We start from the raw sequence: 15,003 nt of genomic DNA, 5'->3' as shown, positions 1-15,003 counted from the left end.
ATGACAGTCTCCATATGACGCGCGATGGTGTCGTGGATAATTTTGGGGAGGTCGGCCAATTGTGTTTCTATGGCATTCACCTGGGTCTCCAGGGCCGCGACGCGACTCTCTACAGTAGTAGGAATCTCCCTGTCTGTTATATTTTCCTCTTCGTCGCTCAACGAGGGTTTAGTAGTGAGATTGGTTTTGAGCGAGTCAAGTTCGCTGGCTAGTTTTTCATTCTGAGATCGCAAAAGGGCGAGCTCATGTCTGAGTTTTTGTGTTTCGGTAGTGCTTGTGGCAGAAGGAGGTGGAGAGGAGAGAGAGGAGGGAGAGGAGGCGACCTCCACCCAACTGCCCACCTTGGGTTGGTTGCGTGCAGCGTTGCCAGATGGAGCGCCGAGAGCTGGAGATTCCGCCGCGCCAGGTGGCAGCGTTGCCGTTGCTGCTTTGCCAGGAATTGGCACTTTGCCAGTTGACCGGTGCTTTGGTTTTGTTGGGGTCCCCGATGTCCTGGACCCTGGTTGCTGAAGCCTGATGAATTTTTCAGTGCATTCGCGGGAGCTGGTGAGGTGCGGACCCCCGCAAACTATGCACGTTGGGTTGCATTCGTGGGGGGCCATCCCCTCAGGACCAGCGCCCACGTTTTGGCCACAAAGGCTGCATCTTTCGGTGACCGGGTTGGGACAGATATCCGCCCGGTGCCCCAGTGCACCACAGCGGTAGCACGCTGGCACTGTCTTCTTGTACTCCCTGACGGGAGTCAGTTCTGCGTTATAGTGGACGAAACGCGGAACCTTCCTTCCCGCGAAAGTCAACACAGCTACGTTGGAGTTCCCCAGCTTGCGCGCATAGACTAGTTCACCGCCACGCCACTGCACACTATGTTTCAGAGACGCACTGGTTTCGAGGTTGTGCACAGAAATCACGCCGCGACACACATCACCGGTGAGCTTGAGGTGACCGCGAAGCGGCAGCGGTCCTTTGCTGGTGTTGATTTGAAAGTCCGACAGCAGTTTCTGAGCCACCTCGTTATTCTGCGTGCCACAGATGATGATGTTTTGCTCCCAATTGGGAGAAATGCTGATGTCATTCATGTGCTGCCTTCCGATGAGTTGGGAAATGGCAGCGCCGAGCTCACCTTGTTGAAACGCTGCCTTGAGGGCTACTGTGATGCGTGGCTTGAGCACGATCACGTAGTCGCCAGGATTCATCCTGACCGTTGGTTTCGGCGTCCACTTGGAGACTGGTGAAGTCTTTTGTGGAGCTTTAGGAGATGGAGCACGAGCGTCTCCAGTGGCTGAATTGTTGAGAGGAGTTTTCAGTGCAGACGCTCCTTCCGCGTTTCTTCGGCGGCGACGCCGACCCTCGACGAGTTGAAAAATGTCGGCTTGCTCCGCCGAAATGGTGGATGGGCCGTCGTCTGATGGATTTGTCGGGATATACGACCACGACAGAGTCGTAGGGTCGTAGCCACGTAGTTCAGGCAGCGCCATGTTGAGGAGTTGACCGAGCGGCGTCTCCGCATCCAGCAGCGGCGGAGCCGCCGCCGTGAGGCTTAGCTCGTTCGCTACGTTGTGATGCAAAGTTGCTCGAAGTGGCCGAAAATTGGGCGTACCTGGGTGAGATTGGTGTCCCCAGAATCTTGCTGACTTGGCAGATGCTGTCACACAAGTTTTAGAGCAGCCACATTGAAGAGAGCACGGTTCCAGCCGAAAATCGACGGAGCCGATGAGCGTCGCGTCCGATCACTTCGCGAAGCGCCCGCGTCTCCTCTAAAGCAAAACGAAAAGGCGCCAGCTGCGTAACGAAAGACGCCAGGTGTTTTCTAAAGCAATGGTTTTATAATCAAAACCATATCGCGATACAGGTTTGCAGTTGACGATGCTCGTTGCCTTCGGTGTGTGCTCGTATGGATAAGGATGCCGAAAGTAGAATAAACTTTGTCTAAACACATATATACCATGAACTCGAGGTGGTTAAAGTTGGGAAATAGACTCGAAGCACAAGCCGTAAGAAAGTGTGCGTGTGCCACCTCTCGTTTAGTCCCTAAAATCTCCGCTGGATGGCGGTGCTTCTATATGGGGAATATATGATGAAAAGATCTGAGATGGTGGTACTTGGAGCGTTCAATAGGTGGACGAACGGACAAATAGACAGATGCATGGATAGACGCATGAACGGACGCGGGGGTGGACGCATGGAAGAACCCAGAGCGGACGCTCGAACAGACGCACGCATGGACGGGTGGATGGACGCAAGGATGGTCACACAGACGGACGCATGGACGGACGGAAGCAAGAACGAATGGACGGACGAATGCTTCGCCCCACTCTCCATCATTCACTCCATGGATATGCTGCCAATTTTTATTATGACCCACACGCTACCTGTAAATAATGTGAATAAACGCTCTTGCTAACCGTACGGGCTCCTCTCGTCGACATCTCCCCGAGACTCTGGCTGGCTCTTGTCCTCTTGGTAGATCCCCGACTAAATCACTCCCAAATTTCTCAATTTTCCGTCTGTATCTACAGAGCGGACAGAAAGGGCCGCCATAGTCCTCTCTGGGCTGTTGTTAACGTGTGGGAGCCTCCCCCCTCCCTACCCCAATATCAAGGCCGTGGCGGTTTTTATGCACGAACATTCATGTACAAAAACATGCATGCTGGACAAATACCCCCTACTTTCCGTAGAACATTCTTGCTACAACCCAGAAAAAACACCCTGGGCTGGTATTCTTTAGAACGTGGCCTCATTAGAAGCTGCATTGCGCTGGTAGCACCGAGGAACCCAAGCCACTTTAAAATAGTATCGAAGCAGGCTTTGGGAAAATTTTGCTAGATCATCAGGTGTAAAACTTCATCCAGGTAATCTACGATGGAGGCCACGTGGCTATAGCGTCTGACTACCAGCGTCACTAACTGGTTTTTTCGAGTGGGGCCAAAGGTTCTCCCCTCCTGGTAATTTGTGTGGACGGTACTCATTCCTAAAGAAGGTGGCCTTTCTTTTCCATTATGAATGCAATGAATAGCGTGAATACGATGGCTCAAAAGAAGTTTACGGTGGACTATGGGAAAGGAGGGTATTACTGGAACCCTCTGCAACCAACTCGCATTTTTTTTTTCATGCTAACGTTTGCAGATAGTAAGTGTAAGCGAGATGTTTCAAGAATGTATATTGTGAGCCCGTAAGAGGTGCTGCTGACCGTGACTTAATAGAGGTTTTTAGCAAACTTCGGAAACACGTTACGGAAATACGACGCGGTTCTTTTCCGTATGCGCGTACGATGTTCGCGCATGTGCACTCGTCGACCAGTTCCGTGTTGCCGCCCTTCCGTAACGTGTTTCCATAGATTGCTAAAGATCTGTTTTTTGTGTAGAATGCTTTTCGCTCTTCTATTACCGAGCAAACTTGCGATTTCCCATGCTTATGTTCCCTTACTGAACATAAACCATGCACATTTTTCACGTGATTTCACACACCAGTTCACTGTGCTATAGGGACCCTAAAATGGCGGCAACCATGACTTTTTATCTCATCACTGTCATCAGAGGGTCAGTGCAGAGGAAGACAGGGAGTTGTTCGTTCCTGGCGTTCTTTTGTGCTCTACCCACTGTCTTCTGATAGGGAGACTTGCCACCAGGGAACACGAAGTTATGCGAGGGGCACCGGAACTAATCTGAGGTAACCGTTTGAGCCGAAGCAGCGTCTCAACCAGCTGGCCTTTTCCCAGGCCTTTTCACTGATGGCTCCCTCTAGGCCGCCATAGTTCTCTCTGGGCTGTTGCTAACATGCGGGAGCACATCAACGAAATTCGGCAAAGTTCCGTAGACAGCCTTATCAATGGATTTCGGTAAAATCTCAAGATGTTTCCTTTTTACCTAAGTATTCACAACTGCCTTCTGTCCCTGGCCTGTATAACGCGCAGCTGGTGTTTTCTTTCTAACTTGGAAGATTTACAAAGCTACGTATGTCTAAGTACATTAGCCACGCTTGTGTCAGCGAACGTGACACGTCTTTTTCCCCCGGTCAGTGCCCTGTGGTCACTAAGCGGGGAACTCGTTTCACCAGGTGCTGGCAAAGCGTTAGGAAGAACATGGCTGCCGAAGACGAGCGTTAGCCCATGAGATTCGTCGATGGCGCTTCCATCGGTGTCGGTATTTAAGAAAGAACAGGATAAAATACTGAGGCTTTAGATTTTGGCGTCGCCTTATTGCTGAATCCTTTCCGTTTTGAATCCAGGTGGGTTATGGTGCGGCCATATTGGGCTAATCTTTCTGTTTAGCAACCTTGATAACCAAACAAACAATGTTACAATAGGAACATTACGCATGAACAAGCTTGAGTTGATGCATACGATGTTTTGAGATTTTACTGTTTCACAAGGATACCTAAAAAAAAAAGACATTCGTTAGCAGCCCAATCAATATGGCGGTGCCTACGCATATTACGTAAAATCGTCTATTTGTTGTCTTTGTTCAACAGCGGTGCCCAGCTTGACGGTACCAACTCTTAAGAACTGGTTATCAACACTGTAATAATAAAATTAAAAAATACACATATAAAAGCGTCTTATAAGATTTGGCTCTATGGGATTTCGCTACACAGCATTATTGTGCTTGCGTACTTGATGAAACATCTGGCAATGCATTCTTACTTGCGAAAAAGGAAAGCCCATATGATCACGTTTGCACAGTTTTGTAACTCGGTTGGAATATTTTTGATATAACTGAATTACAGCTCTGCGAACAGTAATCGCCAAAATATACCGCAAAGCAGCGTGAGTGGCCTCATCCCCGGGGAAACGTGCTGAATCATAGTGCAGAAACGTCTTTAGTTATTGTTCAGTACTTGCGAGTCGCGTACAGCCTATCGGTATAGCACATGAAGTATTTGATGAAATCTTCTTACGCTGGCCCAGATGTTGGGCTGTCGCCTTAAAAACAATACACTAGAGAAAAAAACTAGTTTTGCAGTATATGTAAAATACTCTTTCACAATACCAAGTTTACCACTCCCACCTTTTGAAGACGATTCATACGACTCGCTCTCTGGATTTCGTGCCGACCGGTTGTGCCCCCGTGATCTCCGACGACAGCGCTGCTCTGGCCGACTGGGCTGGCCCTACGCGATCTCCTGACGTGGACAAGAGCTCTCGCTGAGTGGTGGCCTGTCCTAGGGCTACTTCGACCGTATCCATCTTTCCTATCCTCTTCTTACTTGCGTCGTTCGCTGTCCCTGCACCTTGCTCTCTCCTTCCTCTCTCTCTACCTCTTTACCTTTTAATCCTATCCTTTTAATCCCTTCTCTACCCCCATCTCTCGTGATCTACTGTTGAGGTGTCCTCCCCCTGAGAGACAGTTACGGGGCTCATTTTTCTCTTTGTTTCATTTTAAATCACTCACGATTGATACTGTAGAAAACGCGTAAAAATAAAGTGTGACTGATGACTCTACATTGAAGCTCCCGCACCAAACTCTACTGGGGTCTACGCAGTTTCCGGTGGGCAAAAATGAAATGCATAGCATTCGGGGGAAATCCGAGACTTGACATACCAAGAGCTAAAGACACGGTGGAGGAATACCTATTCCTCCACCGTGGCTAAAGAATTTAGTAGAGCCTACGAGTTCAAAAAAAAAAAAACAACACTGAAATCCATGACGAGAGCATAGCAAGTGCGCCAGGAAATTAAATTGACAGTGATTTTCCCGATCTATTGCTAAACCTATGGTGGTGAAATCACCGACAACATTCTTTTTAGAGTATCATTTATTAGTCCTCCTAACTAACTCACTGTTGAAATGTAGTTTTCCTATAATAATAAACACACTACTCGTATGGCACACCGTTAAACGAAAGTGTGTATGTAGAGTACATCGTGAAGCGGTTCCTCCGTGAGATTGTTAACATGACCGTGATTGCCAGAAACGATTAACCCTAACACGCCTTCTGATGGCCATATTTCTTTAAATTTTTGTATATATGTAATCACGTTTTAGCGCTCCCTCCAATTTGCTTTGCCGTTGCAAAGACGAAAATTCCGGCGACATCACGAGCTGCACTAGAAGTCACGTGGTGTGAGCGCTCGCTTCTCTCTAGCAAGCTCTGCTCTCTCTCTTCCAGAAATCTAGCAGTAACTCTTTCAGTTCAACCAAATATTTCTTTCCTTTTCCTTTTCATTGTATTCTCCTCGGTAGAAAAAAAAATGTCTTTTGACCCGTTCACGGAACCTCAGTGGGGGAGTTGTTTTCCTGCTGGGCAGCACACAAAGGAAAGCCACATGGACCCCCCTTTTTTTGTTCATTCCAAAACCAGCGTGACGAGATAAGATTCTGCTTTTATCCCCAACTGTTTCCCCCACCCACTGGGGACAAAGGACACGCTTTTAGCTTCTTTCCGGTTCTGGGAAAGGGTTCCCTCCCTAGGTGGCACGTGCGCTCCCTTTGTAATCCCACTGCCTCTTCTCCCAAATTCCCCTGCCTCCTCTCCCCCATCCCTCTCTTTATCTGTGTGGAACGTCACAGGCAGTTGAAGCTGAGCCGTGCAACGCTGCCGACGTAGTGCTTGCCTCCTGCGTGTCCCGCTAGAAACCGCGCAGTATTCAGACGGGCTTGTCTGCGTCGATTGCGACTCCAGCCATGAAAAGGGGACCACTGTTCGTTGCCTTCGTCGTTTTGTTGGTGCTGTTTATCGACGCAGCCTACGCAAGTAAGTGTTTTCTTGTTTATTATTCCTCTTTTTTCTGAATTGGCGTGGCTGTTGCCTGTGTGATGTATCTTATCTCGCTAGGTATCTTGCTGAGACGAGCAAACAGTCTTGATTTTATAGCTGTCTTTTTTTTATTGTTTAGTATCAGTCAGTTGGTGTGTCGCACGGGTTATATTCTGTAGCCGTTTCGAATGTCAGTCAACTTTTTTGCGAGTCTATTAAGCGGGGGTGGTGTATTGCAGTCGATATGTGTTGCGTTAGACTCGTACGTGTGTTAACGAATGACAAGCGTTCGTTATTAGATATTATTTTGGCCTAATAGCGTTGCCTGGCGTGACTTTTAATTTGTGATGCGGCTCCTGCACGCGGGGATGGTCGGAGTACCTGGCGGCGATGGCTAACGTTGTGGTGCTGTGTTGGAAAATTGCTCGTGTACGTGCGCGCAGCGTCCGTCCATAGGCAAGCAATGTTGTTCAACATTCAACCGTATGTCGTCGCATGCATTGCGTGGTTTTGCCGTCCTTTGCATAACCTCGTATAGCTGAAAAGAAAAAAACTCGCGCAATTTAGTTAGTGGATCATTGGGTATTTGCAGAATATTTGAACTATTTAGTTTTGTTTAATGCCGCGTTACTGATGCAATGGCTAGTTCATCTTTAATTTACGGGGCGTTCATTTGCCACAACCTTGCCATATTACTATGAGGCATGTCTTAGTGGGAGGTTCTGTTGGTTTCGGTCGTATGATGTTCTACAACGTGCCCGGACGTGTCGCAACACACGTACCTCCACAATTTGGCCTCCACCGAAACGAAAACGCCGCGACTTTTTGGTCGGTAGCCACTACGGCCACTTTCGGAAGTGGCCGTAGTGGCTACTTCTGGGCTTTTTTTTTTTTGTTAGCCAGCCCACCTTCCTAGAATGTGCGACTTGAAAGTCCGTGTATCTGTTGAAAAAAAAAAGCTACTTGGCTCATCGCGAATCGGCATAGTGTTCGTACGTTTCGAAGCACAGGCGATCCGTCTGAGCCGAACCTCAGCGCTGCTCAACCTGTGGTGGTGTTAGCCTGATTTCATCAGCCTTTTCCAGAACTACTACTTGTTGACGAACGCACATCTTCTCTCCTTTCGGCGCTCTAACAGTATGCAGCCGAAGTCGCTGTCAGGGAACCCCAGCCAAGCGATTGTCACGCTGTCGTGTTAGCTTACCGTGTCGCTTTTTTTTTTTTTTCACTCGTCCCCCACTGCCGCGCAAGCGTGGATAATTGTGTGCCTTGCGCTGAGTGCATGGGGAACTTTCGCGTGGTTCTTTTGCTTACGGACAAACTGCCGGCGCATTCTTCTCATCAAATCTTTGGCGAGCGCTCACTCCGATTTACTGTACACGAGCAATTTTTTTTTTCTTATTTTGCACCATTCAAACGTGCTCAGCAGCCCAACACTTCAGCCAACCGCGTAGCTCAAGACTGTATTGATGAGGGGCGCGAAGAAATTGAACTATTTTATTGTCTCAAAAAACGCACTTTCTATGACATAGTTGCCTAATGAGTGCGATGACTCTACGTTGTGACGACAAAGCGTGTAGTGTTTAAAGGGCACATGAAGATAAACAATCAGTTCAGAATTACAAACTATACACTGTGAATTCCAATGTCGTTAGTAAACCATCACGTGTTTATTAATAGAGGACAATACAGGTAAAATGTTTCAATTTTGTGCAAATATCTATGATATCGCGGCGTTTGGTGCGATAAGGGCAAAGTGACGTTGCCATCTACATTTGCTTGTTGCGCTCTTCCTCGCTTGCCAAGCTTCTCGCAGTTCATACGATGTTTTTCTTTATTACTAAAGTAAACTTCTAACACTGCTTCACGCAGTGACACAGGCAAACATTCTTGTTTTTTTTTTTTCCTTTTCACTTTTCTTTAACTTATTAACCATCGATAGGTGGCGCCACCATCCCTGCTGGGGCACGTAAACGCTATCCCGCTAAACCATAAGACGCTGTCCCCTACGAACGTTTGATGCGCGGTAACGCCATTCCCTGAACCTCCGCTATCACGATAACCGTAAACTATAACTGTCTACTTTGTTAGCGTAGGTCTACGTAGCGTACGTAAAACATGGCGACGCTATCGGACGCCCGCTTAGAAGTTTTGTTATGAGGCCAAATGTATTGTAGTGTCTAACGTGAGTTCGCCCTACTAATCAGATTGCCCATGCTGACCGCGTCATTCTCTCTTTTTTTTATTCCATCTACAGTGGACGATCTCGTCGGCCTGCTATCCGATCGAGTCGACTCCGTCACCAACATGGCGCGCGCCTTCCTGGCCGTCTTCGTGGGCGCCTTCACGATCAACGCTTGCGTCGTCGTATTCATCGTGTTCGGGGACGGCCGCTCGCGGCGGTTCCTCTTTCCCCTGGTGGTGATCTACGCCGCCCTGTACCTGGTCTTCGGCGGGTTGGCCTACCTGTTCCTCGGCCTCAGCGGCACCGTGGCAGATCGAGTCCGAACCCTGGGCTCCATCATGGACACCGTCTCCGTCGGCGACGTGTCGGACTCCGCCTTCTCCTACATGAAGGTTCACGAACACGATTGCCGCCTTCGCTTCGTGTGCGAACTGTCCGAAAAGGCCGTGCAGCGGGATCACATGTTCGCCCTTGTGCTTCGCATCGTGAGCGTGCTCGGCAGTGCCGGTGGTCCTTACGTCGAAGCCGTGCTCGGAGGTCTCAGCGGCCGCGGCTGTCACCTTCTCTTCGCTGACTGTGACTACTCGCCGTTACGTCGATCCCTGCCTTTCCTAGACTGAGTGAAAGTGGTTGTATAGATATGTGCTATTCGCTCTGTTAGATATTTATTCCAATAAATCAACCCAGTGTCATTTCCCCCCGTGAACCGTTGTTGGCCTTTTTTTGAAGCCCTCTCATGTCCGATCGGCCATGAGGCGGCAATGCGGACTAGTATATATCGCAGAGTTACTGGATATTTCAGTACAACGTCATGATGCATCACGTCCAGTGCAGAAAACTAATGGATTCAATTTTATTACCAGAAAACAATCTGGAGGGACGCCTGCGCCAAAAGCTGTCGCAGCAGCTTGACGAAGGCCCGTGGTCCCTTACATGACAATAGCACATATATGACACATGTCAACAAGTGTTTTTACATGGCATTTACATCGAAAGCGTTATACATACAGATAAGCATACATTACACGTACACATAAAATAGAAGAATGAAGGGTATGAAGAGAGATATATAATTTATTTACAGAACGGTAGAGGGGTCGGCCTGAGCTACAGTCTGCTGTGGCCTGCTGCTCTACACTGGGAAAGGATGACCGGGGAGTGAAAGAGTGATTGATGATGGTAAGAGAGGAAGATGAGAACCTGCTCTTGTTTGGATGGGGTAACTCTATCTAAAGACATGCATCCAGTCTAGCGGCTGCTAAGCATGCGACGACGGCTCCTGTAACCACATTTCTGCTGTTGTTGTCAGGCAAAAGGAATGCATTTAAACTACGTGCACACCAAACGAGCGGGCTTTCATGCTCACTTTAAGATTTCAGCAATACAACAATGCATTTTAACAACTTATATAAACACAGCAAGGCAGTATAGTTGCGCTCCTCCTTTCCAGTGGCAGTGCGTTTGCCACTACGGATAAATATCTATTATCGAAATTTCTCGCAGGCAGTGCCATGGCGTCAAACCTGCTATTTTTTTCTACCGGAACCGAATTATATCGACAGAGTTCAAGCAAAATTCGGCCAAAATGTATATTGCGAGTAACCCTAGCTCCGCACTGGCATGTCACTCGGTTCGGCTAATGTTTTCGTATGCCGCACGCAACTATCGATGGGAAAACAACGATCCCAACGCGCAGAAGTCTTACGTCCTCTTATTTACTACGTTCAGCACCGAAAGTCATGCATTCACGTATGCTAGGAAACGAAAATTCGCACGCTTTACCAGTTACACTGATCAAAGTATACATTTGCTCTCGAATACAACATCGACAGACCCCGTATACCAAGCTCACTTGTCAAACTGGCACGTTTGAAATAGAAGACAGTTATAGTTTACGGTTATCGTGATAGCGGAGGTTAAAGGAATGGCGTTACCATGCAGCAAACGTTCGTTGTGGACAGCGTCTTATAGTTTGGCGTTTACGTGTTCCAGCTGGGACGGTGGCGCCACCTATTGGATGGTTAATAAGCCAAAGAACAGTGAAATGGAAAATAAATTAAGAATGTTTGCCTATGTCACTACGTGAAGCATTGTTAGAAGTTTAGTTTAGTAATAATAAAAGTAAATACATACGACCCACGCACCAAACGCGAAAAAAAAATTATGTTGCCGATTTTTTTACATCGATCTTGTAGTTAGGCCTAGCGCGTTCGAAATGGGAAGCTATCTCAAAAATTACGCCAACTTATCCGCAATACTCGGTCATCGAAGGTAACTGAAGGCAAGCGAAGCCACTTTAAACAGTCGTTTGCTGCCAACAAGGTGAATATTTAAACAAATACGCCAAAATCACTTCGAAGCGGGCGTCCGAAAGCGCCGCCATGTTTATTTATTTTATTTATTCAGATACCTACAGCGCCCAACTGGGAATTATTGTAGGGGGAAAACAAACAGGGAAAGATACAGGTAGTATATACAACATGAAAAGCAACAAACATTATGTAAGAATAAAGATAACATCAACACTCTAAACATAAATACCATTATAAATAGACTAAACATCACGTTACTAAGAGGTTGATACAGGCTGTACAACACGAAAAAGCAACAAAACATAATAATAAAGTAAACTCTTAAACATAAATTAACTTTATAGATACATAACCTTAAGAAAGACAGAGTAGAAAACACAACTTGACAGAAGCTGTACATGGTGAGCTAAAGCTCAAAATATCTACCATATATCATGTAAAACCTAGTTAAACAAATATTCTGCGAAGGCTTCATCAAAGGAAGTCGGCAACGACAGTACAATTTCATTCGGGAGACTATTCCAGTCATGGGCTGTCTTCGGAAAAAAAGAATGTTTATATAGGTTCATCCGACACCAATATTCCCTAATCTTCAGGGAATGGTCTACGCAGATCTATAGGTAGGATCAAGTATGTAGGTTTCTTTCCTTAAGCCTGTTGCACCTATCAAAATTTCGTGGAACAGTTTCAGGCGAATGTATTTCCGCCTGTCCTGCAACGACGGCCATCCAAGATTGTCCCGTATGTCGGAAGAGCTTTTTCTGAAATCATCGTTCGATGACACAAATCGTGCTGCACGCTTTAGGATGCGCTATAATTCTTCAATACATGTCTTTGTACCGGGGTCCCAAGCGGAACATCCATATTTTAATATAGTGCGAACATTTGAAAAGTAAAAAATTTCTTTTAACTCAGGAGGAGCTTCCTTGAAGTTTCGCCTTAGGAAGTTGAGGACCCGACTAGCCTTCGCCGCTACGTAATCAATATGGTCATTCCAGGAAAAGTTATTTTTGTATAAAAGCCCTAAATATTTGTAGCTTGGTACAATCGTGAGGCTTTCGCCATCAAGAGAGTATTTCGTGTTTAAAGTATGACGTTTTGTAGAAAACTGGACAGTGTTACATTTAGAAAAAATCAGCGTCATATTCCACGTATTGCACCATGGTAGTATCTTGTCGAGGTCACTTTGTAGGTGTACACTGTCATTCAAAGTATTAATTTCACGGTAAAGACAACAGTCATCGGCATACAATCTGAGACGGCATGATACTCCTTCGCCTATATCATTGATAAATATAAAAAAAAAACAAGAGGCCCGAGTACAGATCCCTGAAAAACACCTGACAAGACTGTTTTATGTCGATGAGGTCGTTCCGTTAAGAACAACACACCCTTTTCGGTCAGTAAGGTAAGCTTCCATCCACTGGAAAAGAGCTGTAGGAATATTAAGTGCAGACAGTTTTACAAGTAATAGATTGTGTGCTACCGAGTCGAAGGCCTTTTCGAAGTCTAAGAAAATACAGTCCACCTGTTTAGCATTATTAATCGACAGAGCTATATCATGAGAAAACTCAATTAATTGAGTGTCACGTGAGAGACCTCTCCTAAAACCATGCTGTGCTAGAATGCATAAAATTGTTTTCTTGGAGATGAGTCATTGGATTAGATTAAATGATATGCTCTAGTACCTTGCATGAAACACTGGTTAGTGAAATAGGTCTGTAGTTTCGACTCTGTGTGTTATTGCCGCTTTTGAAAATAGGAATTACATTTGCAGTTTTCCAGTCACGCGGTAAAGCACCGGAATCAAATGACTTTTGACAGAGAATCGTTAGGAAAGGGGTAAACGATGCAGCACAATCCTTTAACGCATAATTCGAAATGTGATCGGGTCTGGGGGCTGACTTTACATTCACTTTTCGTAGTAGCGTTATTATTCCCTGCTCGCAAAAGGATATATCACTCATTTGTGGTAAGTTCAAAGCAGTTTTCAGGCCACTGGCCTGGGGGATCGACTGTACGAATACAGATTCGAAGTAGTTACTGAACTTTTCAGCCTTTCTTTTAAGGTCACCGGCATAATTATTGCCATCTATAATATCTGGAATAGGATCCTTCGCCATTCGCTTGGTTCTGACGTACTTCCAGACTTCTTTTGGGTTAGCTTTTAATTTTTCGCCCATTGCATCTAGATACGCGATTTCTGCCTCGCGCATTTCTTTTTCTATATTTTTACCGAGTTCCTTCATCTTGCTGAAAACGTCTGGATTCGGTGATTTTCAGTACCTGCGATACAGGCGAAGTCGTTTATTTATCAATGCGCGAATATTTCTACTAATCCATGGTTTATCTGCCTGACGCTTAGATTTGATTACTCGAGACGGAACGAATGACTTCGTGAGCGATAAAAGTTTGGTTTTCCATAGGTTCCATGCAGATTCTATGTCAAGAGCAGAAACGTGCTGTTTGAAAAAAAGGCAGGAATTCGTCAAGCTCCTGTGATAGTGAGGCATAATTGGCTCTATCATATTAGAACACTTGTCTCAAAGGAGGGACATGGCAACGCTTTAAAACACAAGATAGGTGTGCAAGAACAATTTCATGGTCGCTTATACCGGGTAATAAATTAACAGAACTAATGAGAGTGCGTTCAGAACAAAACAACAAGTCTAGCACATTTGCACTATTCGGGGCTATTCTCGTGGGACTTTGTACAAATTGGAACAGGGCATGTGCATTAATTATTTCACGAAATACAGAGTAAATAGGTAACGAAGTGGTTATTTGCGGCTGGTGGCAAAGCCAGTCAATATTTGGTAAGTTAAAATCTCCTCCAAGAACATTATACGTTGCATCTAAGGACAGTATAGTATGTCATTTAAGTCGAATATACATTGAGGAGTATTGGAAGCAGGTGGTCTGTAAAACGACCCAAATGCTATCGAAGTGCCATTAACTAAGGTGACCTTGCACCATGCTGTCTCACATGACGCACTTTCAACCTTAATACGGCTACAATTCAGACTACTGCGAATCATGACGAAAACACCACCGCAACGCGAGTTACGGACCTTGCGGTATACACTGTGTAATTTGATGGGAATATCTCATTGTTAGTTATAGTCCTGTCCAACCAAGATTCAGTACCAATCACTACTTCAAGGGTAACCAGATCTAACAGCAAATAAAACTGCTCTTTTTTGTTTTTAATACTGCGACAGTTTATGACAATAACCTTCGAGTCGTTCACTTGGCGCAGTCGCCTTTCGGGAGCATTTCGTGATGGCTATTGGCCTGCCCGGATTACAGAATCACTCTTACTCTCATAGAAAAACACTTCATGTCCCATAATTAGCTTATTGAAATTCAATTTAAGAAAACCACCGTGGTCACGGGCAAACTGAGCCAATTTCTTTCGAGCAATCCTGACATTTTTCGAATAATCTTGGCTGATAGAAAACTTGTTTCCCTCAGCTTTGAAGCAGCCGCAAGCACTCGCTGTTTATTTTTGAATGACAAGAATTTGACAATCAGCGGCCGTGTTGATTCTACTTGGTACTTCCCCAATCGGTGCGCTCTTTCAATGGATGTTGGACTGACTGAGATATTTAGTTTATCAGAAAAAAAAAAGAAATAACCTTTTCTTCGGATTCTGCCCAAGATTCGTTTACAGTGTCCAGAAGGCCATAAGTTATCAAGTTGTTACGGCGCGATTGCTTATCTAAATCATCTTGGCTATCGTGCAATGCCGCCAGTGATGAAATGGTTGTTTCAACACGTGTGGATATATTTTCAATTGCCGCTTTAAGTGAG

At 45.9% G+C, this 15,003-nt stretch overlaps 1 protein-coding gene across 2 annotated transcripts in view; it reads left to right on the top strand.

The window, feature by feature from the left end:
* The window catches only part of LOC142817725 (uncharacterized), a 461,268-nt gene extending 451,684 nt beyond the window's left edge, over positions 1-9,584 (top strand). Inside the window, exons 2-3 of one of the 2 annotated variants that reach the window (XM_075895196.1) lie at positions 6,507-6,690; positions 8,951-9,584. In XM_075895196.1, the coding sequence (XP_075751311.1) occupies positions 6,621-6,690; positions 8,951-9,498 (618 nt within the window). In that variant the 5' untranslated portion in view covers positions 6,507-6,620 and the 3' untranslated portion in view covers positions 9,499-9,584. The remainder of the gene's footprint in view (positions 1-6,506; positions 6,691-8,950) is intronic. The other variant, XM_075895197.1, reaches the window with a different exon arrangement.
* The last annotated feature ends 5,419 nt before the right edge of the window (positions 9,585-15,003 follow it).

This window comes from Rhipicephalus microplus, chromosome 5, assembly GCF_043290135.1.
Source record: "Rhipicephalus microplus isolate Deutch F79 chromosome 5, USDA_Rmic, whole genome shotgun sequence".
In the NCBI taxonomy this organism is placed as follows: Eukaryota; Metazoa; Arthropoda; class Arachnida; order Ixodida; family Ixodidae; genus Rhipicephalus; species Rhipicephalus microplus.
Note: the sequence above shows the minus strand (reverse complement) of the source record. Positions and strands in the feature narration are given on the sequence as shown.